Source organism: Hylobates moloch, unplaced genomic scaffold (genome assembly GCF_009828535.3).
Source record: "Hylobates moloch isolate HMO894 unplaced genomic scaffold, HMol_V3 SCAFFOLD_15, whole genome shotgun sequence".
In the NCBI taxonomy this organism is placed as follows: Eukaryota; Metazoa; Chordata; class Mammalia; order Primates; family Hylobatidae; genus Hylobates; species Hylobates moloch.
In genome coordinates, this window is record NW_026652290.1 from 48682606 (window position 1) to 48704873 (window position 22268).

The 22268-nt window shown below is 39.0% G+C and overlaps 1 protein-coding gene across 2 annotated transcripts in view; it reads left to right on the forward strand.

The window, feature by feature from the left end:
- ULK2 (unc-51 like autophagy activating kinase 2) overlaps nucleotides 1-22268 on the forward strand; it is a 103338-nt gene that overhangs the window by 59885 nt on the left and 21185 nt on the right. For both annotated transcript variants that reach the window (XR_009209971.1, XM_032176777.2), the window contains exons 14-20: nucleotides 5391-5451; nucleotides 10997-11134; nucleotides 13929-14074; nucleotides 16291-16371; nucleotides 18138-18424; nucleotides 19537-19724; nucleotides 20092-20195. Coding sequence is in view for 1 of the 2 variants with exons in the window: in XM_032176777.2 (XP_032032668.1) it covers nucleotides 5391-5451; nucleotides 10997-11134; nucleotides 13929-14074; nucleotides 16291-16371; nucleotides 18138-18424; nucleotides 19537-19724; nucleotides 20092-20195 (1005 nt within the window). In the remaining variant the exon portion in view is untranslated. The remainder of the gene's footprint in view (nucleotides 1-5390; nucleotides 5452-10996; nucleotides 11135-13928; nucleotides 14075-16290; nucleotides 16372-18137; nucleotides 18425-19536; nucleotides 19725-20091; nucleotides 20196-22268) is intronic.

The following is a 22268-nucleotide window of genomic DNA, read 5'->3' on the forward strand; positions in this document are numbered from 1 at the left end:
AAGGTGGGCGGATCATGAGATCAGGAGTTTGAGACCAGCCTGACCAACATGGTGAAACCCCGTCTCTACTAAAAATACAAAAATTAGCCAGGTATGGTGGCGCACACCTGTAACCCCAGCTACTCAGGAGGCTGAGGCTGGAGAATCGCTTGAACCCCCTCCAGGAGCACTGGGGTCCCTGGGAGGGGGAGGTTGCAGTGAGCTGAGATTGTGCCATTGTACTCCAGCCTGGGCGACAGAGAGTGACTCCGTCTCAAAAAACAAACAAACAAAAAATGCTGTAAGTAAAGCTAAAGTGCCTTTTCTCTTTCTGTTCTTGCTAGAGGTATATTCTTCCTGTAGATTTCATATTTCTGCATATAATTGTATCCATACTTAACATAGGGTTTTTGTGTTTTTATAGTTACAGGTTGAGCCTGCCAAATTAGAAAATCTGAAATGCCCCCAAATCTGAAACTAATTTTAGAGTGCCAGCATGATGCTCAATGGAAATGCTCATTGAAGCATTTCAGATTTTAGATTTTTGCATTTGGAATGCTCAGTATAATGTGAATGTTCTAAAATTCGAAATTCATTCTAATACCTGAGTTGTATAATATAACTAAAACACAGTTTATCCATTTCCCTACTGATTTATAGTTGGGTTACTTCTACCTTTTCACTATCCAAAATGTAATGAACCAGGCATTGTGGTTCACAACCTGTAATCTCAGTAGTTTGGGAGGCTGAGGAGGAAGGATTGCTTGTACCCAGAAATTTGAAACCAGTTTGGGCAACATAGTGAGATTCTTTCTCTACAGAAACTAAAAAGTTAGCCAGACATGGTGGTACACACCTGTAGTCAGAGCTTCTCTGGGGGCTGAAGTGGGAGGATCGCATGAACCCCTAAGTTCAAGACCACCCAGGGCATCATGGCGAGACCCCACCTTTACCAAAAATAGAAAAATTAGCTGGGTGTGGTGGTTCATGCCTGTAGTCTCAGCTTGGGAGTTTGAGGCTGCAGTGAGCCATGACTGTGCCGCTGCACTCCAGCCTGGGCAACAGAGCAGGCAACAGACCCTGTCTCAAAAAAAAGAAAAGAAATATATATATATGTATATAATAACAGACATTCTTGTGTACATGTCCCAGAATTTCTTCTAACTAAAAACTTAGATATCTACAACTTTACAATATATTGGTACAAACAACTTGTACTAATATTCTCTGTCATGCTGCCCTAGTGTTATAATGGTGTTCTATATTTTCTTCTAAAGATTTTGTTTTCCACATATAATTTTACCTGTAATTCATTTTTGTAGATGGAGCAAGGTAGAGATCGGTCATTTGTCCTATTTATTAAATATTTGTCTTTTCTCCACTGATATGCAGTGTCACGTTTGTCATGTCAGCTTGAAATACAGGATGGGGTTTCTTTTTTTGTCTATATTATAATTTTTAAATTTGTGTGTGTCAGTATGTGTGTGTGGTCAGGGAGGGAAGGAGGGGCAGAGAGCATTTCAGTATTCTTCAGAATCACTCTGGCTATTCTTGGCCCTTTCCCCCCACATACAGTTTAATTTCAGCTCAATAAGTTTATGAAAACCATTTTGGGATTTTGATGGGAATTGCATTGACTATATAGTATGACCTATTCAAGGACAGGCAGGTTCTTGACAATATTAAGTTACCTAATTATGAATGTGTATTTCTCCACTTATTTAGGTTTCTTTAATGTGTTTTGATACATTTTTATACTTTTGTATATAAAGAGCATTCACATCTTTTGTTTTATTCTAGTTATCTTTTTTCTTGTGTGTGCTGGTGTAAATGTTTCAAAACTGCTCCTGTCAAGATCTTCCTGCTGTCAAATCCTAGGTGTGGGTTCTCAGTCCTCATTGTCCTGATATATCCACATTTGTTACAGTTGATCATGCCCTTCTTTTTAACGATTAAAAATGTGCTATTGTGAAATGTATCATACATACAGGATGTTTAAAACAGCTATACAGTTTAAAAGTAATACATAACAAGTACCTGAGTACCCTGCTGATTTTTATCTTTTTTTGGTCTGATTTTCCATCTTTTTGTCTTATTGCTCTAATTTAATTTCATTAATGTTTCTTTTTACCCTTTTAGTGAGTTTTTCTTTTATGCTCTCATGTTTTAAATTTTCAGAAGTTCTTTTTCTCTGAGTATTGTTCTTATTTCAACGTGCAGTATATTATTGTATGCTCTTTGAGGATGGAGAATTTGAAAGTTGTTTGAGAGCTCTTTACGTGGGAGCGTCTCATTGACAAAGCAAGCAAGCCTCTTTGATGAATGATATGGCGGGGGCAATTCTTGGGACTATTTCCCTTTTGGAGGGCTACTCAGATCCCCCAAAAGACTCATCCAATCTTTTGCCTAAAGACTATAAACCCGATACTATCTGGAGTAGCAAAATGGGGGAAGAAGTATGGAGTTCTCAATAGTCAGTGTAAAATTTCATTTAATAACTCTTTTCTACTAATCTCTTTTATCAGTGTAGTAAGTACCCTTGCTTTTAATTTTTCCTGCTGTTCTGCAATTCAGAGACCCTCTGTTTTACTCTCTCCCAAGTATGAATGTACAGTTTTTTGCTATAGTGGGAGATGGGCATTGCCTACCTGCATAAGGTTGGGGAAAGGATATAAAATTCTAACTGCTACTTTTAAAAAGAATTCTATATAAAAATATGTTGTATTATGTATATTTAAGGTATGCAACATGATGAGATATACAAATGGTCACTGGCTTACAATTTTTTGACTTTATGATGGTGGGAAAATGATATGCATTCAGTAGAAACCATCCCTCAAATTTTGAATTTTGATCTTTTTCTGTGTTAGCAATATGTGGTACAGAACTGTCTTGTGATGCTGGGTGGCAGCAGCGAGCTGCAGCTCCTAGTCAGCCTGCGGTCACCAGAGTAAACAGCTGATGCTGGAGATACTCAACACTTTATAAAATAGGCTTTGTGTGCCCAATTGTAGGCCAGTGTAAGTATTCTGAGTATGTTTAAGGTAGCTGGGCTTAGCCATGATGTTCGGTAGGTTAGGTGTATTAAATGCGTTTTGACCCAGGACAAATTCAGACTACAATGGGTTTATTCAGAAGTGACACCATCTTAGGTTGAGGGGCATCTGTATATAGTAAAATGGTTACTACAGTGAAATAAATCAATGTATTCATCAACTCACATAGTTACTCACCCCTCCTTCCATGAGCAGCTGTAATCTATTCACTTACCAAAAATCCTGAATATGATACACTATGATGAACTATATTCTAACTGCTTCTAAATAGACTTTCAATCAATCCTGCTTTTAGTCCTACCTTCAGTGCTACTCTGAAAGGTATCTGGTACTGCTGATTACTCAGCATTTTGGAGTTCTGTGATGTAAATTGGTTTACTTCTGGGCTTTTCAGCTGGCTAAGGTTCTATCTTCTTGGGTCAACTAAGTCAAATACTACTTATCCATCAACTTTATGCCTTCCAAATTTTGGTGGCTGTGAACTTTTCTGTTCTTTTTGTCCTTGTGAGTTTAGGCTCTTCTCTTTTCTGTCCCGTTGCCTCTATAGTTTCAAAATTACAATATGGTATCAAAAGAACTCTATGACTATTACTTAAAATATGATTATTTATTGGTCCTATCTGACTTAAAATTTTTTTAAATGTGGTCATTGAAAGCCATTTAAGATCTTTTCTGAATCTTTTTTGTCCTTAGGATAATCCCGTTGCATATATGCAGTCAAATTACTGAGTTTCAAAGTTACTTGAGGCTGGGTTCAGTGGCTCATGTCTGTAATCTCAGCACTTTAGGAGGCCGAGGTGGGCAGATCACTTGAGCTCAGGAGTTCGAGACCAGCCTGGCCAACATGGGGAAACCCCGTCTCTACTAAAAATACGAAAATTAGGTGGGTGTGGTGGCACACACCTGTAATCCCAGCTACTTAGGAGGCTGAGGCAGGAGAATTGCTTGAACCTTGGAGGCAGAGGTTGCAATGAGCCGAGATCATGCTGCTGCACTTTAGCCTGGGCGACAGAGTGAGACTCTGTCTCAAAAATACATAAATTAAAAAAAAAAGTTACTTGCCGGGCGCGGTGGCTCACGCCTGTAATCCCAGCACTTTGGGAGGCCGAGGCAGGTGGATCACGAGCTCAAGAGATCGAGACCATTCTGGCCAACATGGTGAAACCCCGTCTCTACTAAAAGTACAAAAATTAGCTGGGCGTGGTGGTGCGTGCCTGTAGTCCCAGCTACTCGGGAGGCTGAGGCAGGAGAATTGCTTGAACCCGGGAGGCAGAGGTTGCAGTGAGCCGAGCGCACGCCACTGCACTCCAGCCTGGTGACAGAGTGAGACTCTGTCTCAAAAAAAAAAAAAAAAAAAGTTACTTGAAATAATTTCCCTCTCATGATTAAGTATCAGGTTGATACATGATTAGGTTCCTTTACTTTTGATTTTTAGGGATTTTACTTTCTTTTGATTTAATTTCGTTTGAAAATTATGTATGGTTTCAAACTCAAAGCTACGAAAGAAAGTACACTTAGTGAAATCTAGCTTTTATCCCTGCCTCTTCTCCCTGTTTTCTCAATTCTCCTATAGACATGTATTCATTGTCTTTAAATAAAAATGGACTCCCCTTTGCCCTGCTACTGTTTGTTCCCTTACCCTGATTTATTTTCCTTTATAATGCTTATTGCTACCTGACATTACTATGTTTTTTGTTTTGAGAATGGGATCTTGCTGTGTTGCCCAGGCAGTTCTCAAACTCCTGGGCTCAAGCTATTCTCCCGCCTCTGCCTCCCTAAGTGATGGGATTCCAGGCATGAGCTACCACACCTGGCCTTCTTCCATGACATCTTGTTCAACAACCCATGCAAGACCTGAGAGAGTGTTATGCAGGAGGATGGGGTAATCTGACATTTTATGGAACTAGACTTTGTTATATGGTCATTTCTTCTATTATGTTATATACATGTTCTTTGCAAAATTTTGCAATAAAGTTATGTGCAAGTGGTATTAAAAAGGGCACAACTCTCAGAACTTTTGTCATTGACACAGAAAAAGGAACCCGATAAAAACAGCACAGTTTTTGCATATTTAATGGGGAAGAAATATGTAAACACTGCAATAAATATGGCATTTTATTTTGAAGAAGACCTCAAATTTGCTTATAGAAGTGGGCATCCAAAGAGTTGCAGCCTATGTCTTCAGCTAGGCGTAGTTTTCTGACGTCATCTATTATTTCTTATAGATGAAATCATAACATAAGCCAATGGTAATTTTGCATTGTGCATGAAATCCTAATAATCATGTTGGAACAAATTTGTGTTTTTTTAAGCAGATGGTATAACAGGAACTGATTGTACTTTTCTCTCCTTTAGATGATATGCCAATGGGGACTGCTGGCAGACGTGCTTCAAATGAGTTCTTGGTGTGTGGAGGGTATGTATATTTACATTATCTTACTAAAATTTTTTTATATTATATTTTTGCGAGTAAGGTTATAGAACTTAGTGTTCTTGATTTAAGATCTATTTTGCTTTACAGTCCATTATTTCTGTTTTTTTTTTTGTTTTTGTTTTTTTTTGTTTGTTTGTTTTGTTTTTGAGATGGAGTCTGGCTCTGTCACCCAGACTGGAATGCAGTGGTGCGATCTCGGCTCACTGCAGGCTCCACCTCCGGGTTCACACCATTCTCCTGCCTCAGCCTCCCGAGTAGCTGTGACTATAGGCACCTGCCATCACGCCTGGCTAATTTTTTGTATTTTTAATAGAGACAAGGTTTCACTGTGTTAGCTTGGATGGTCTCTATCTCCTGACCTCATGATCTGCCCACCTTGGCCTCCCAGAGTGCTGGGATTATAGGCATGAGCCACCGTGCCCGGCCTCAGTATTTCTTTTCTTGAAATTTTATTTAGTTATTTTTTTCTTTGAGATGGAGTCTTGCTCTGTGGCCCAGGCTGGAGTGCATTGGTGGGGTGTTGGCTCACTGCAACCTCTGCCTCCTGGGTTCAAGCCATTCTCCTGTCTCAGCCTCCCAAGTAGCTGGGATTACAGGCATGTGCCACCATACCCGGCTAATTTTTTTTTTTTTTTGAGACGGAGTCTCGTCCTGTCACCCAGGCTGGAGTGCAGTGGTGTGATGTCGGCTCACTGCAGCCTTTGCCTCGCGGGTTCAAGTGATTCTCCTGCCTCAGCCTCCTGAGTAGATGGGATTACAGGTACGCACCACCGTGCCCGGCTAATTTTTTGTATCTTTAGTAGAGATGGTGTTTCACCATGTTGGCCAGGCTGGTCTCAAACTCCTGACCTCAGGTGATCCGCCTGCCTTGGCCTCCCAAAGTGCTGGGATTACAGGTGTGGGCCGCTGCGCCCGGCCTGAAATTTTAATTGTGATTAAAAAACAAGTAAAATCTACTATTTCAGCCATTTTAATGTTTATAGTTCATTAGTGTTAAATATGTTCACATTGTTATGCAACCAATTTCTAGGACTTTCTCATTTTGCAAATCTGAAACTCTATACTCGTTAAACATTACCTCCCCGTTTCCCCTTCCCCTCAAGGCCCTGATAATAACCACATTCTGCTGTCTGTTTCCATGAATTTGACTACTTTAGATACCTCATGTAAGTGAAATCATATAGCATTTGTCTTTTTTGTGACTTGGCTTATTTCACTTAGCGTAATGACTGTAAGGTTCATCCATGTTGTGGCGTGTGACAGGCTTCTTCCCTTTTAACAGATGAATTATATTCCATGGTATGTATATGCTACATTTTGTTTATCCATTCATCCATTGGTGAATATTTGGGGTTGCTTCAACCTCTTGGCTATTGTGCATGCTGTTATGAACATGAGTGTGTAAATATCTCCTTAAGATCTTGCTTTCAGTACCTTTGGATATGTACCGAGAAGTGAGACTGCTGGATCATATGGTAATTTTGTGTTTAATTTTTTCAGGAATTGGCTAAATTTTCCATAGCAGTTGTGCTGTTTTACAGTCCCACCAACAGTTCACAGGGGTTCCAGTTTCTTCACATTCTCACCAGCATTTGTTATTTTCTATTTTTTTGATAGTAGTCATCCTAATTAATGAGCGTGAGGTGATACCTCATTGTGATTTTGATTTGCACTTCTCTAATGATTAGTGATGTTGAGCATCTTTTCTTATACTTAGCCATTTGTATATCATCTTTGGAGAAATCTCCAGTCAAGATCTTTGCCCATTTTTAAATTGAGTTATTTGGGTTTTTGTTGTTGGGTTGTAAGAGTTCTCTATATATTTTCGATATTAGCCTCTTGTCAGGTATGGTTTGCAAATATTTCTTCCCATTCTGTTGGTTGTTTTTTGACTCTTTGTGTCCTTTGATACATGAAAATTTTTTAAGTTGGAGGAGGTCATATTTGTCTATTTTTTGTTTTGTTGCCTGTGCTTTTGGCATCATATTCAAGAAATCATTGCCTACTCCTATGTCATTAAGTTTTCCCTCTATGTTTTCGTCTAGGAGTTTTATAGTTTTGGGTGTAATGTTCAGGCCTTTAATCCCCTTTGAGTTGATTTTTGTGTATAGTGTATGATAAGATTCCAACTTTACTCTTTTGCATGTGGATATCTGGTTTTCCCAGCACCATTTGCTGAAGAGACTGTCCCTGTCCCGTTGTGTGGTCTTAGCATTCTTGTCTAAGATCATTTCACTGTATATGCAAGAGTATCTTTTTTTTTTTTTTTTTTTTTTTTGAGATGGAGTTTCGCTCTTGTTGCCCAGGCTGGAGTGCAATGGTGCAATTTTGGCCCACTGCAGCCTCCACCTCCCAGGTTCAAGCAATTCTCCTGCCTCAGCCTCCAGGATAGCTGGGATTACAGGTACTCACCACCACACCTGGCTAATTTTTTGTATTTTTAGTAGAGACGGTTTTCGCCATGTTGGTCAGGCTGGTCTCGAACTCCTGACCTCGTGATCCACCTGCTTCGGCCTCCCAAACCTTAAACAATTTGATGTACTCTAAGGCACCCCTTGAGTAGCACTGGTACCTTAGGGGCCCTCAGTGCACAGTTTGGGAACCATGGGGATAAGCAAATCTTGTACAATCTTGTTTCTTTCCTTTCTTTGAGGATATGGGAATTCAAATATGGGAATTGTATATTGCCAAATTTTCACTTCTTTTGATGTGCTGCCTTTTTTTCTTCTTGAGTCGTCTTTGGCTCCTTTTTGGCTTCTCTTCCTATGGTCTAATTCTTGAACTTTCCTTTACCAGTGAATATGCATTTTTCTCTAAAGCAGCACTTCTTAGTAATAGTGCCTTCATTAGCTACATGGCAGTTTTCAGTACATGTAGGGAATATAATATCTATTCCTTGTGCATCCAGACAAAAAATAGGCACAGGCATGGGAGTTAGGATATCAGAATTCTAAGACTGGTTGTTGCCAGGCATTGATGGAGGTCAGCTGCATACACAGCCCATGGTGCATTAGAGTGCACCATCTGAGTGGATTTCTACCTTTCTGATTGCTTGCCTTTACATGCAGTAACCCCTTTCTCACTAGAACCTTGCAAGCTGTGTGCCTGTGTGCCAGACTAGGCCCTTCTCTGATGCTGCTTGGGTCCCTGGGTGATGAGCAGGTTATCTCCATTTGGCTCCCCATCGCTTACCCAGCCTCATGAGCATGAGCTCACAACTGTGGCTTAGCATTAGTCTACTAGATTGCGTTTCACAGGAGCTCTTATGCACAGATCCTTCCTTCTTCTTTCCCTCTGTCCCTTGGCATTACTTCCAGCTGAACCCTTGCTTTCCTGATTACTTGTCAGCCTTTTAGGATTTACTCATGGAGTCTTCTAAAACAAAGAGGCAACTGGGGATCTCCTGGTGTGAAGATTGTGAATTTGAAGAAGTTGTCATACTGTCACCTAGTCTTTATTTATCCATTTGCATTTGTGCTTTCCTGTCAGCACAAGTAGAGTAACATGTGATTGTGCTACTGTGTGGCCAGGCTGCCTCATCTTTCAAGTATTTCATATGGGTCCAAGATGACGGTCCACACAGAGAATGTTGTGAATTGTAGGCCCTAGTGGAGGTGAGGAAGATATGCTGGAGACTCAGGACATACACAGACTTTCCCTCTCCTTACCTTGGACTCAGGGAGTTGAGTGATGGTTAAATATTGGTGTTAATATTAAGTTGTACAGGAAAATGGCTGCAGTTGTCTTAGCTAGCTGGAGATCTGGAATTTGTCCAGGGAAGACTTTCTAGACTCTGAGCAAGTCTGCTTGCAGGTCCTGTCCAGAGACTATCTGAGATAACGTTTGCAGAACACCGTCCATGGCTGTTCATGTCCTCATGCTGGTAGGGGGAGGAACCAGAGGTGTTAGAGAAGGCAGCTGAGATTACCTGAGAGAGGCGCTTAGAATTATGAGGTTGCTAAGTTTACTTCTTTGGGTACCTTTATTTAGCTTCTTCCCTTCAGAGATTAACCAGTACAGGAAAAATTTTAGAGCTTGATAATGTGTATTTAAAAAAAAATTCCCTGATGTACTTTAGCAGGGAATGAATGCTTCAAAAACTCTGTTTACTTACTAAATTGAAACAATAAAAAAATGGCATTTATTCATTCACATTCTGCTAATTGATGACTGTGTTGGTTATTCTGTTGTTAAGGAACTTGAGTTGTCAGACCTGTGAGTGCACTGGCTTGCAGACACCAGAGCTGATTAGTGAAGTACTGTTAAGCTGTTTTAAGTGATAGTAGAGGGTTTGTGTTTTTGGGATTTTGTTTGTTTGTTTTTAGGATGTAGATAAACTGAAGAATCCGATGTGTAGATATTAAAAACATTCATTATTGTATTTAAAGATACTAAATGGAAATACCTAAATAAAAATGTATATAGAGAACTCATAGAAGCACACTAAATGGTGTATCATTAGGACCACAGGGTCCTAACTATAGCGTGGTTGAACACTTAAAGGTTTTCTCACATGAAGAAAAGTCACGATAAACAGTTGTTTCCTTGGTTTCTGTGGCTCAAGGAGGTTACGTGTCTTCAGGGCTTTTGGCCTTTTTTTTGTGGTTCAAAGGTATCTGCTGAAGCTCCAGCAAGTATGCTCACATTTTGAGCAGGAAGAATGAGTAGAATACTTCTGCTTATATCTCACTGACCAAGAAAGACATATGGTTATCCTTGGCTGCAAGGGAGTCTGGGATATGCTGCAATTAATTGGGCATATTATTGCCACTAATAAAATTTAAGTTATTTTTTAGTAAGACATAAAGGCTGAATGGATATTGGGAAAGCAGCTAACATCTCCACTACAAAAGTGTTTTATATTTCTTTTTACTTTGAAATAAGTCATCTCTCTTCGGGCTCAGTGTTATCTCTGATATGTTTTAGGATATGTTGTAAAGTGAATTGAAAGTGATATAAGGACATTCTGAATTTATGAAAAGTGAGGAAAGAGGCTATTAAAGAAACCAAATACTGACACTACAAAATGTGGACGTCAGATGAGTTGCATGCTTTGAGAGTTTGTGCAAGGTGTTCTCCTTCATAAACTCAGAGCTCTTTGGGAATGCTTACAGCATTCATGACTTTTGCAAACATTCCAGTCATCTTTGTTGTTGAACTTCCTGTTCTTTTATCCAGCATATTTTCCTGGATATTTTTTCTCTCACATAGTAATGAATAGCAGAATGTGAGTGGATGAAACAGTTTTGCTGACCTGTGGACTTTTCCTGTTGTTATAAAGGAACTTTTTTCCAGGTTATTATAATTCTTAGTGCTCAATAGGCATATGAATGCCAGGAGTTTTTTAGATAATAAATGTGATTTTTTTGGCTTTATGTATTTTTTTAACAAGATCATTTCTTATTAAGGTAGTGGAGTGACCATTTGGCTCTTTCTGGAATTTTCTCTAAATATAACTAATGGGTCAAATGAAAGAAAAACAGTCCTACCACTGTTTCTTTCCTTTTTCAATAAATTATGATTGCAGGCAGTGTCAGCCTACTGTGTCACCTCACAGCGAAACAGCACCAATTCCAGTTCCTACTCAAATAAGGAATTATCAGCGCATAGAGCAGAATCTTACATCTACTGCCAGCTCAGGCACAAATGTACATGGTTCTCCAAGGTAAGTTAGTAGCTTTTTTCTTGCTTAATTCTTTTTCTTCTCCTTTAAAAAAAATTTTATTGCTATTGGAAGATATGTTACTTTCTGTGGCATAGTTATTAGTCTCTTACATGTGTGTATAATGGAAATGCACAAAATTGAATAATAAAGTTTTATAATTGATCAATTTAAATGATATTTAAGCTTAGCTTGATAATATAGTATGATATGTATATATTTGTGTATTTATTTATATATGTTAAGTATACATGTGTATAGATACATATACTTAAAAAGTATACTTTTAAGAATTGAGGAAGAACTTATTAAAAAATGAAATCCCACCAGTTGTAGCAGATTATTTACATATTGTTTACTTTTCCCCCATCCTGAGACCTTACTAAGATCATATTAAAGGAATAACAAAGGTACAAGTCCACAAAAACAACTGAAATAAGAATAGATTATTCTTTTTTTTTTTCTTTTTCTTTTCCTTTTTTTTTTGCGCTTTAGAGACGGGGTCTCACTACATTGACCAGGCTGGTCTTGAACTCCTGGCCTCAAGTGATTCTCCCGTCTCAGCCTCCCAAAGTGCTGGGATTACAGGCATGAGCCACCACGCCTGGCCAAGCATAGATTATTCTTATTCTATTCAGTGAGAGAGAGAGTTCAGTAAATTTCTGGAAAACAGAAGGGGATAGAAGAATGGTACTTGATTTAGCATGGCAGATGTAAGTATGCATATAATCAGGGATTCTGACATAAGGAGAATCACTGTGCCCCACAGTACCCTCAAAGAGACCTAAATCTCAGAGAACTCGATAGAGTGGAGGGAGGAAATAGCACTTTGACTTCTGGTAACTAAGTCTACATATATGTATGTCATGGATATACTCTACATATACAGGCCTCTCCTGTGTATGAAATTGCATTTACACAAAGTTGTTAACTGTTACGATACCAAAGGATGAAAAATAAGCCAAGTGGCCACCAGTAATGAACTAATTTATTATGATCCATCTCTGATAATGGAATATTACACACCTTCCATTCCACAAAGAGTGAAGGAGTTCCCTCTGTGCCAAGATAGAAAGATTTCCAAGTTATACTATAAAATGAAAAAAGTAAAGTGATTAACAGTATATCGTGCAGTAGTTCTCAAAGTTTAGTCTGTGGATCCCTTCAGAGGGTCCATGAGGTCAAAACTATTTTCGTAATAAAAATTAGACGTTATTTGTTTTTTTCATTATATTGATACATGCACTGATAGTACAAAAAGCAAAGATGGATAAAGCTATTGGTACCTTTGCCTGAATCAGGGTGGTGGTACCCAAACAGTACTATTAGTCTTTGTATTCTTCTCCACTACACACTTGCAGTACAAAGGAATGTCCGTAATGAGGCAGTAAAAATTAATATTTTTCTTTGAAAATCTCAATCTTTGAGTGAGATGTACACATAAAGCACTTTTGCTGCATATTAGAGTAGTTATCTTAGGAAAAGCATTGTATGATTGTTCCAGTTCCAAGTTGAACTAGCTGCTTTGTCATAGAGTACCCTTTTTACCTTAAAAAATGGCTGATAAACCATGGTTATAGGTATCAAGCAGCCATTCTGTCAAAAATGGTAAGTCTTTCCACTTTGAAGAAAACAAGTGATGATAAATGTCAATGATAAAACTTGAGCTTTTAAGCAAAAATTAGAATGTTGGAAAAATTCAGTGGTGAATACAAGTTTGACAGCTTCTGTTATATTTTGACACGTGTTTCTTTTAAAATTGAGGGTGATATTTTGTTATGAATATGACTTTTTGATATTGTTTAATGTATCAGTATTGGAATATCTGCGTAACTCAGTGAACCAACGTTTTCCAAATTACTGAATGGTTAAAAAAAATGCACAGGTTAAAGTTTCATTCAAAGTGCAAGATTCTTTGCAAAAGAATGGAGTCTCACATAATGGAGTATGAGTTCATTAATCTGGTTTCAGATCCACATTGCAGCCAACCTTTTAGCAACGACCACTTGATGAGTTTTGGTGTAGTGTCAAAGAAACATGTCACAGTTAACCTGAAAAGGCTACCAAAATATTCCTTCCTTTCACAGTTGCACATCTGTGGAAGGCTGGATCCTCTTCATATTCTTCACTCAAAATAACGTATCTTACAACAGATTGAATGCAGAAGCAATTATGAGAATCCAAATGTCTTCTGTGAGCCATTAGAAATTTATAAAAATATAAAATAATGCCATGCTTCTTACTAATTTATTTTGTTTTGGAAAATATGCTTATTTTTCATAATCTTATATTACATGGAATAAGCTTATTAATGAGTTAATTCTTAAAAATTCTCAGCTTAATTTTGAATACAGTAAATATCAATAGATATAAGTTACATAAACAGAACTCTCTGGGGTCTTTAGTAATTTTTAAGAGTATAAAGAGGACCTAAGACCAAAAGGATTCAAAATGGTTGGTATGTAATATATCACCTTTGGTGTTAAAACGTGGTGAAAAGGAGTATATATTTAGTTTGTTTTGTATATGCATTAAAGAACTCTGGAAGGATGCACTGGAAACTAAGAATCATGGTAACCTTTTGAACAGAATTGGGGAAGTGTTGGGAATTAGGCAGATAGAATAGAAAAATGAGAGGTAGACCTCACTCTTTCTATGCATCTTATAATTGTTCCATGTGACTGTATTACATATTTTTGAAAACTACTCCGTGGCATATTGTTAGGAAGTTTCAGAAAATGCAGGAATAAAAAGAGAGTTCTAGAACCTTTTATAGAAGGAATAATTTACTTTTCAGATCTGCAGTGGTACGAAGGTCCAACACCAGCCCCATGGGCTTCCTCCGGCTGGGATCATGTTCCCCGGTGCCAGCAGACACAGCACAGACAGTTGGACGAAGGCTCTCCACTGGGTCTTCTAGGCCTTACTCACCTTCCCCTTTGGGTAAGTAGAGTTTAAAAACAGTTGTTTTCAACCTTTTTTTCACTGTAATAAATCTGACATGACACATTTTCTTTAGGACATTTGGCTCATGATGGCAGTGATTCTTTGCTGATTGGAGGCCATATCCCGTCCCTCCATCTTTACCCCAATCCCAACTCCCTCTTTTCTTTTCTTTTTTTCTTTTTCTTTTTCTTTCTTTATTTGAGACAAGGTCTCACTCTGTCGCCCAGGCTGGAGTGCAGGGGCATGATCTCGGCTCACTGCAGCCTCTGCTTCCCGGGTTTAAAGGATCTTTTCACCTCAGTCTCCCAAGTAGCTGGAACTACAGGCGCATGCCACCACACCCAGCTAATTTTTTTAATTTTTTTATTTTTATAGAGACAAAGTTTCACTATGTTACCCAGGCTGGTCTCGAGCTCCTGGGCTCAAGCATCCACTCGCCTTGGGCTTCCAAAGTGCTGGGATTATATGTGTGATCCACTGCGCCCAGCCCCAACTTCTTTTTGAGAATCTCTGTATAAATTTGTTAGGATCTCTACTGGAAATACAATAATATAAATGTAACTTATGTATAAAAAACATCTCCTTTGGGATTGGGCTCTAAATGCAAAGTCAGAAACCCTAGGTTGAAGTGCATAAAATGCCTTTTCTACTTATCACTCATAAGGATTACTGTATAGCAGCTCTGGGTCACAATTACCAGAAACCTTCCAGTTTTGGTAGGCATGTGGTGGCAGCTTCGTTATAGATCTTCCCACTTCTCCTGGTACTGTAATAAGGAGAATACCAATACAAACAAAACACCAGAAACAAGAAAAACCCTACCAAAAGGAAAAACAAACCATGTACCATATCTTCGTTGAAACCAGGAGACAGAAATAAAAGCTCAAACTCCAGAAATATGTGTGAGAGAGCCAAAGCCATTGAGACTACAGCAGCTGTATGAGAGGCAGCATTGAGGTGGTGGGAAGAACAGGTGGTGCAGATAGGGCCTGGGGGTGGCAAATCTCAAAACTGCAAAAAAGGGGCCCCAGGAGAGGGCCCCACCTTCAGTCAGAACTGCTGAAGTAACACTAAGATGGAACGAGAAGAAGTCTCCAGAGACAAAAAGAGAAGGGCTTTCCTCAGGAGCCCTATTTAAAACAAGACAAAACACACAATGATAGTGTTAAGAAAAAGAAAAAAGTTTAAATTGCCACATTACCTGTTGCAATGGTTTCAAAGCTGTTTTTAGATGAAAAATCTTTAAATAAAATTTTGGCTCTTTCTCACCCCTGTAGCAGCCCCTGAGGTACTTCAAGGTCTCCAAAGACAAGGTCCAAATCTCATCCTTGCACACAAGGATAAAGCCCTTCCCTAAGGATCTGATCTCTGCCCGCTGCCTGATCCCTTGGAATGAGCCCTCTTGATATAGACATATGTTTCTCATCTGCTTAAACTCCCTGAAGCCTTCCCTAACTCTCTCTCTCTGTGCTAGTTTTAATTCTCAGAGAAATGGATGCATAGAACATATTAGATATACAAGAGAGTGACTTGGGGAAACTTCTGTGAAGAATAAAGGGGAGGAGCAGGAGGAAGCAGGGAGGGCCCTCAGACCAAGACATAGGTCCAACACCTGGAAAAGGAGGGCAGGAAGGAGGAAGAGCTGGTCAGGAAGAGTCTCAGACTGTGGTATAGGTCTAAGAAGGTTTCAGCCAGACTGAAGGAGTAGCCCCAAGCACTGGATTGTCTTGTTAGAGGAATTCCCTGACCCGCTTCAACAAGCCTGAATTAGTGCCCCACCATATGCAGTCATTGGCTGGGAACAGCCCTGGGGGAAGCCTAGCCTTGGCACCAGTGTAGTAGATCCAGAGGGACTGCAGCTGGGGCTGTCTGTTAGCTGTGCTCTGCAGCTCCACAAGCCCGGACACTTTGTACAAACTCTTTGTACTTACCTGTCTTATGGACATACCTGTTAGGAGCATTTATTTGTTTATGTGGTTTTTCTTCCCGTAATGTTCTTATTTCAAGGCAGATTATATGATACTTTTTATCTTAGTGTGCAGCACCCAGCAGATTCGTTGTCCGGTAAATGTTAGTTGAACTAAACGTTTGTTACTTAAAATTTTCTAACCAGTAATTTACTGTGCAATTTGTGCATGTGTTGCCTGTTGCCATCTTTTATTGGTTTTTGATATTTTTCTTCCTTTCCCCATCTTTTTTTTTTGTTGTTGTAGTTGGTACCATTCCTGAGCAATTCAGTCAGTGCTGCTGTGGGCATCCTCAGGGCCATGACTCCAGGAGTAGAAACTCCTCAGGTAGGAGAATGTATTTGGTTTATTAATAATTTGAATTGTATTATAAATGGATTTGAGTTATGTTTTTCTAGTCTTATCAAAGAACAGAATTGATATGAAATATCTCCTCTGCCATCCTGATTTTTAGAATCTTGGTCTAATGTGGTTTAATATGTCATAAAGCTAATCTAATACCTCCTTTTGGATATGAGATTCCTTAATGAAAGTAAGTCTTAGGAATTAAATAACTTGGCTAAGTTTTGGTTATTTTCACATAGATAATGAAAATTATTTATGGAGTGAAATTTTATTACTTTAATACTATTGATTAATAATACTTTTTTTTTTTTTTTTGAAATGGAGTCTCGCTCTGTCGCCCAGGCTGGAGTGTAGTGGCACGATCTTGGCTCACTGCAACCTCCGCCTCCTGGGCTCAAGCAATTCTTCTGCCTCAGCCTCCCAAGTAGCTGGGACTACAGGTGAGCACTACCATGCCCGGCTAATTTTTGTATTTTTAGTAGAGATGGGGTTTCACCATATTGGCCAGGCTAGTCTCGAACTCCTGACCTTGTGATCCACCTGCCTCGGCCTCCCAAAGTGCTGGGATTACAGGTGTGAGCCACCATGCCCAGCTGATTAATACCATTTTTGGTAAGAGCCATGAGTCAGCATCAGATAAAATAATACAGATTTTTAAAATTATATAATATATATTTGCCTGAAAAGATATGTATGAATCGTGGCTTTATAAGTTAAATTCTATTGTATGGATATTTAAGGAGTTGGCCAGTTAAAGGACTCCTGTGTTACTTAGAAAAGCACTCTTTAACAAAGCTTAAATAACTTTATTCAGACCATAAGATTTTAACACAAATTTATTTTTATAAAGGGCAGTAAAGTTAAATATCAGGTTTGGAAAGAGATGAAGCCAGGAGTGGTCAATAGCAAAGCTTCTGTTGGTTTCTGTTTTTAGAAGAATGATGGTTAGGTCACTAAGAATATTTGCATGCCCTTTATGTTATTCTTGATAGTTTGGCTTCTAAGAAACTCCAAAGATTGTGTAACTGGAGTCAAGGATTAGTGGACCTTGGGTTGGAAACAACAAGGTTTGTAGCAAGGGAAAGGGGACCTCCTAGGCTCTTGATTTGGTGTCCCCTGAAGAGGCAAGGATATCTGCAGGCAAGTATTTTCTTTGTGAGAATATGGATGCTTTTGGTTTTAAGTGTGTAATTTAATGGACAAAGTACAGAAAATCCACATGCTTGTTATTTTTACACAAAGTAAAATCTCAGAAAGGTCTGTTATCTTCTTTCCTACACGTTATATATATTTGTTTATTTTGTTTTTTTTGAATAAGGAGTTATTTTGGGTTAGTTTAAGTTTTCTTTTAGTTGCTGTGTGAGAAAAGAGAATAATTACATATATTTATCCAGAGTAAAAATCATCCTGTTCAATGTAGGCTTTTGTTGTATTCATTAACTTTAATCATTAACAATATTGTTCTCTTTGGTGCTAATCAGACCTTGCATTAATCTGAGGTATTTGCTACCTACTGATTAAAAACAGCTAATAACCCATAATCATTAAATTCTGTCTCCTGAGAATATGAACAATGGACTTGTTTTGCAAAGGATGACAGAAAAATAGTCTCTTGCCAAGTAAATCACTTTTAGAATGTCTTATGAAAAATATCAGAATTCTGATTTTAAAAATTGTCTTCTTAATTTTTACATTTTTGCACTGCACTTCTTCACTTCAGGTTAATGTTAGATTTGTTTTCTTGTTAGGTTCTCCAGTGCCACAAGCTCAGTCACCACAGTCTCTCTTATTGGGTGCTAGACTGCAGAGCGCCCCCACCCTCACTGACATCTATCAGAACAAGCAGAAGCTCAGAAAACAGCACTCTGACCCCGTGTGCCCATCCCATACTGGGGCTGGGTACAGCTACTCGCCTCAGCCCAGTCGGCCTGGCAGCCTTGGAACTTCTCCCACCAAGCACTTGGGGTCCTCTCCACGGAGTTCTGACTGGTTCTTTAAAACTCCTTTGCCAACAATCATTGGCTCTCCTACTAAGGTTTGTTTATTAAACCCTTTTGTAGGTCAGGAACTGGTATAGTACTTTATGGAAAGGATTCATTATGAGAATAGCTATAATTTATTTATTTTATTTTTTGAGATAGTCTTGCTTTGTCGCCCAGGCTGGAGTGCAGTGGCGCAACCTCAGCTCACCACAACCTCCACCTCCCAGGTTCAAACAATTCTGGTATCTCAGCCTCCTGAGTAGCTGGGATTACAGGCATGTGCCACCATGCCCAGCTAATTTTTTTTGTATTTTTAGTAGGGACAGGATTTCACCATGTTGGCCAGGCTGGTCTTTAACTCCTAACCTCAAGTGATCCGCCTGCCTCATTCTCCCAAAATACTGGAATTACAGGTATGAGCCACTGCTCCTGGACAATAATAGCTATAATATAATGAGCACTTTCTATGTACCAGACGCAGCGTAAGTACTTTACTTGCAGAATGCTTTTTGTGTATGATCCCATTTAATCCTGAAAAAAGGAAATTGAGGCTTAGAGAGTTTAAATGAATTGTGCAAGGTCACACAAGCTGTAAATAGAGCTGCCAGTGTTTGAATCTGGGTTCAACTGACTCCAGAGTCTATACTCCTGCCAGGTCTGACCCGCAGACCCTGACCAAGCAATGGATGAAAAAATGCACTCCGAAACAGATATCCAGTGAAGGAATGGGCTAGGGGACTGGGCCATTCACAGAAAGAGTTGTAGCAGCCACAGCCCTGACCTGCTGGTGCTGCAGGCATTTATTTAGTACAGAGTTAATGACAAAGGCCTTGAGTCAACATACTTGTACATAATTGTACATGGATGATTAAAGGCCAGGTTCCAAGGCCTAAGTAAACTAAATTATCTAGATCAGTTTTTTAACATCCGCTTGTTATCTAACCTAAGCTTTCAGGCACCAGATAAGAGAATCTGGCTGCCTTCAGCCAAATCCTAATTTTTGTAAAACCTCCCGGCCTTCCAGGAAGGTTTGCATCTTTCTACAATTTTTCCCACCACCCCGACCTATCTCCTACATACTCCTGACTATTGGGTCACACAAGCCTGCCAGTACTGAATAGTTCATGCATCGTATTAACTAGTTTACATATATATGTCTCTTTAGACCACAGCTCCTTTCAAAATCCCTAAAACGCAAGCATCTTCCAACCTGTTAGCCTTGGTTACTCGTCATGGGCCTGCTGAAGAACAGTCCAAAGATGGGAATGAGCCACGGGAATGTGCCCATTGCCTCTTAGTGCAAGGAAGTGAGAGGCAGCGGGCCGAGCAGCAGAGCAAGGCAGTGTTTGGCAGGTAAAAGACTGTTTCCATTCTAGCATTAAACATGAAAACTGTAATAGTAAAACAGATTTCTGTTATAAAAGCAGCAAGACTACATTAGTGTAGTGGGTGATTTATGCCATGTGGTTATTGATATGTACTGCATACATTTAGAATCTCTGAAAACCACAGATGCTTCTTGTAACTGTGTAGGTACATAGTTCTTCCTGAACTTTTTGAATATTCTATTTCTGTCCTTTATTTGTATTATTGAAGTTTATCTCGACCCTGAATTGTTTGGTATCTATTTCTTGTTTCCTCATTCTCTAACTTCCTATTAACCCTTCTAGTTTTAAAAAGTGTACTTTTCCTTTATTAAAAACATCACCATTCTTTTTAGATCTGTCAGTACTGGGAAGTTATCAGATCAACAAGGAAAGACTCCTATATGTCGACATCAGGGCAGCACAGACAGTTTAAGTACAGAACGACCAATGGATATAGGTAAGAAAAGTGTAGTTTCTTTTTAGGCAGGTAATTTGCTAGCATATGCATTAGTTTCTTACTGCTGTTGTAACAAATCATCTCATGCTTGGTGGCATAAAACAACACAAATGTATTATTTTATAGTTCTGGATGCCATCCCTATTCTCTCATCTTCCTTCTCAGTATCCCATTTAGAATAGGAGCTTATTCAGTATCTTGATGAGCAGCAGCCTGTGAATTATTAATGGAAGGAGTTCTGACCAAGATTTTTTTTCTTTTTTTTTTCATCAGTAGGATAATACTGGTCGAAGTTGGCTTAAACCTACATGTACTCCTGAGCATTTACTTTACAGCAACTGGATTTTATAAAGACCCATATGTCACTGAGACCCCTGAACCTTTCGGAGTTGCTCCAGAGACTGTATGTTCGTGACCACCCATATATATCTAGATTACTTGGCCTGCGTGTCAAAAAAACAAAAACAAAATGCAGATTCTAGACTCTAATTCCATATTCCAGACTTGCTTGCTTAAATTTTCTGGGTTTTTTTTTTTTCTTTGGGAGGTGAAGTCTCACTCAGTTGCCCAGGTTGGAGGGCAGTGGTGCAATCTTGGCTCACTGCAAGCTCCGCCTCCTGGGTTCACACCATTCTCCTGCCTCAGCCTCCCAAGTAGTTGGGACTATAGGCGCCCGCCACTACACCTGGCTAATTTTTTTGTATTTTTAGTAGAGACGGGGTTTCACCGTGTTAGCCAGGATGGTCTTGATCTCCTGACCTCATGATCCGCCCATCTCGGCCTCCCAAAGTGTTCTGGGGGTTTTCAGGAATCAGTATGTGTCATACACTCTGAGGTGATTATTGTGGACACCCAGATTTGAGAATCACTATTGTAATCTCCTTGGTTTTTTTTCTCTATGATTTTTTACTTTTCCCCATGAGCATGCAAAGGAGAGAATATCTGAGCCAGCATGGTTTCTTTCTAATCCAAAGAGAATACTGTAGGATTTAATATTTCACTGTACTATCTTCTTCCCCACAGTTTCTAAAGAGAAATCTGACGTAATTCTTACCCTTGTTCTCTATAGGTGAGGTGTGTTTTTGTCTTTGGCTTCTTTCAAAATTTTCTCTTTGTCTTTGATTCTCTGAAGTTTGAATATGATATGCTTAGATGCAGATTTTTTCATATTCATTCTGCTTGGTGTTTTCTGTTTCCTAGGTCCGTGGTTTGGTTCTGTCATTAATTTTGGAAGTTTTTCAGCCATTACTACTTTGAATGTTTCTTCTGCTTCTCTCTCTCATTGTTCTGGTATTCCCATTAAGTATATGTTCCACTCTTATAGTTGGCCCATTGTTCTTAAAAGTCTCATGCTCTACTGACTGAGCTAGCTGGGCACTGGCTCCACTGTTCTTAGTCTGTTCTTTTTTTTTTCTTCTTTTCATTCTTCTTTCTCTTTGCTTTTTAGTTCAGGAAGATATTGACATATCTTCAATCTCACTGATTCTTTCCTTGGCAAAGTCCAGTCTACTGATGAGCCCATCAAAGGCATTCTTTGTTTCTGTTACTGTGATTTTGATTTTTAGCATTTCTTTTTGACTCTTAGTTTCCATCCCTCTGTCTGTATTACCTATCTATTCTTGCATGTTGTCCACTTTTTCCATTAGAGCCCTTAGTATATTAATTATCATTACTTTAAATTCCCAGTGTGGTATTAAACAATTCCAGTATCTCTGCCATATGTGAGTCTGGTTCTGATGTTTGATTTGCTCTCTTTTCAAACTGTTCTTTTGCCTTTTAGCATGCCTTTTAATTGAGGCTGGGTATGATGTACTTTGTTTAAAAACTGAGTTAAATAGGCCTTTAGTGTGAGGTTTTTTGTTTATCTGGCCAGGAGTTAAGCTTTATTTAGTGTTTGCTGTAGCTGTAGGTATCAGAGGCTAAAATTTTCTCTGGTATCCTTGTTTTTGTCTCTCCTATTGTCTTTAGGTTTCCCTATACACTCCTTCTTAAATTGCATCTGGACCTTGCCTAACTCTGTATTTTTTTCCGAGAGTTTTATAATTCTAATTTTAAAAGTGTAAGATGTAGCTC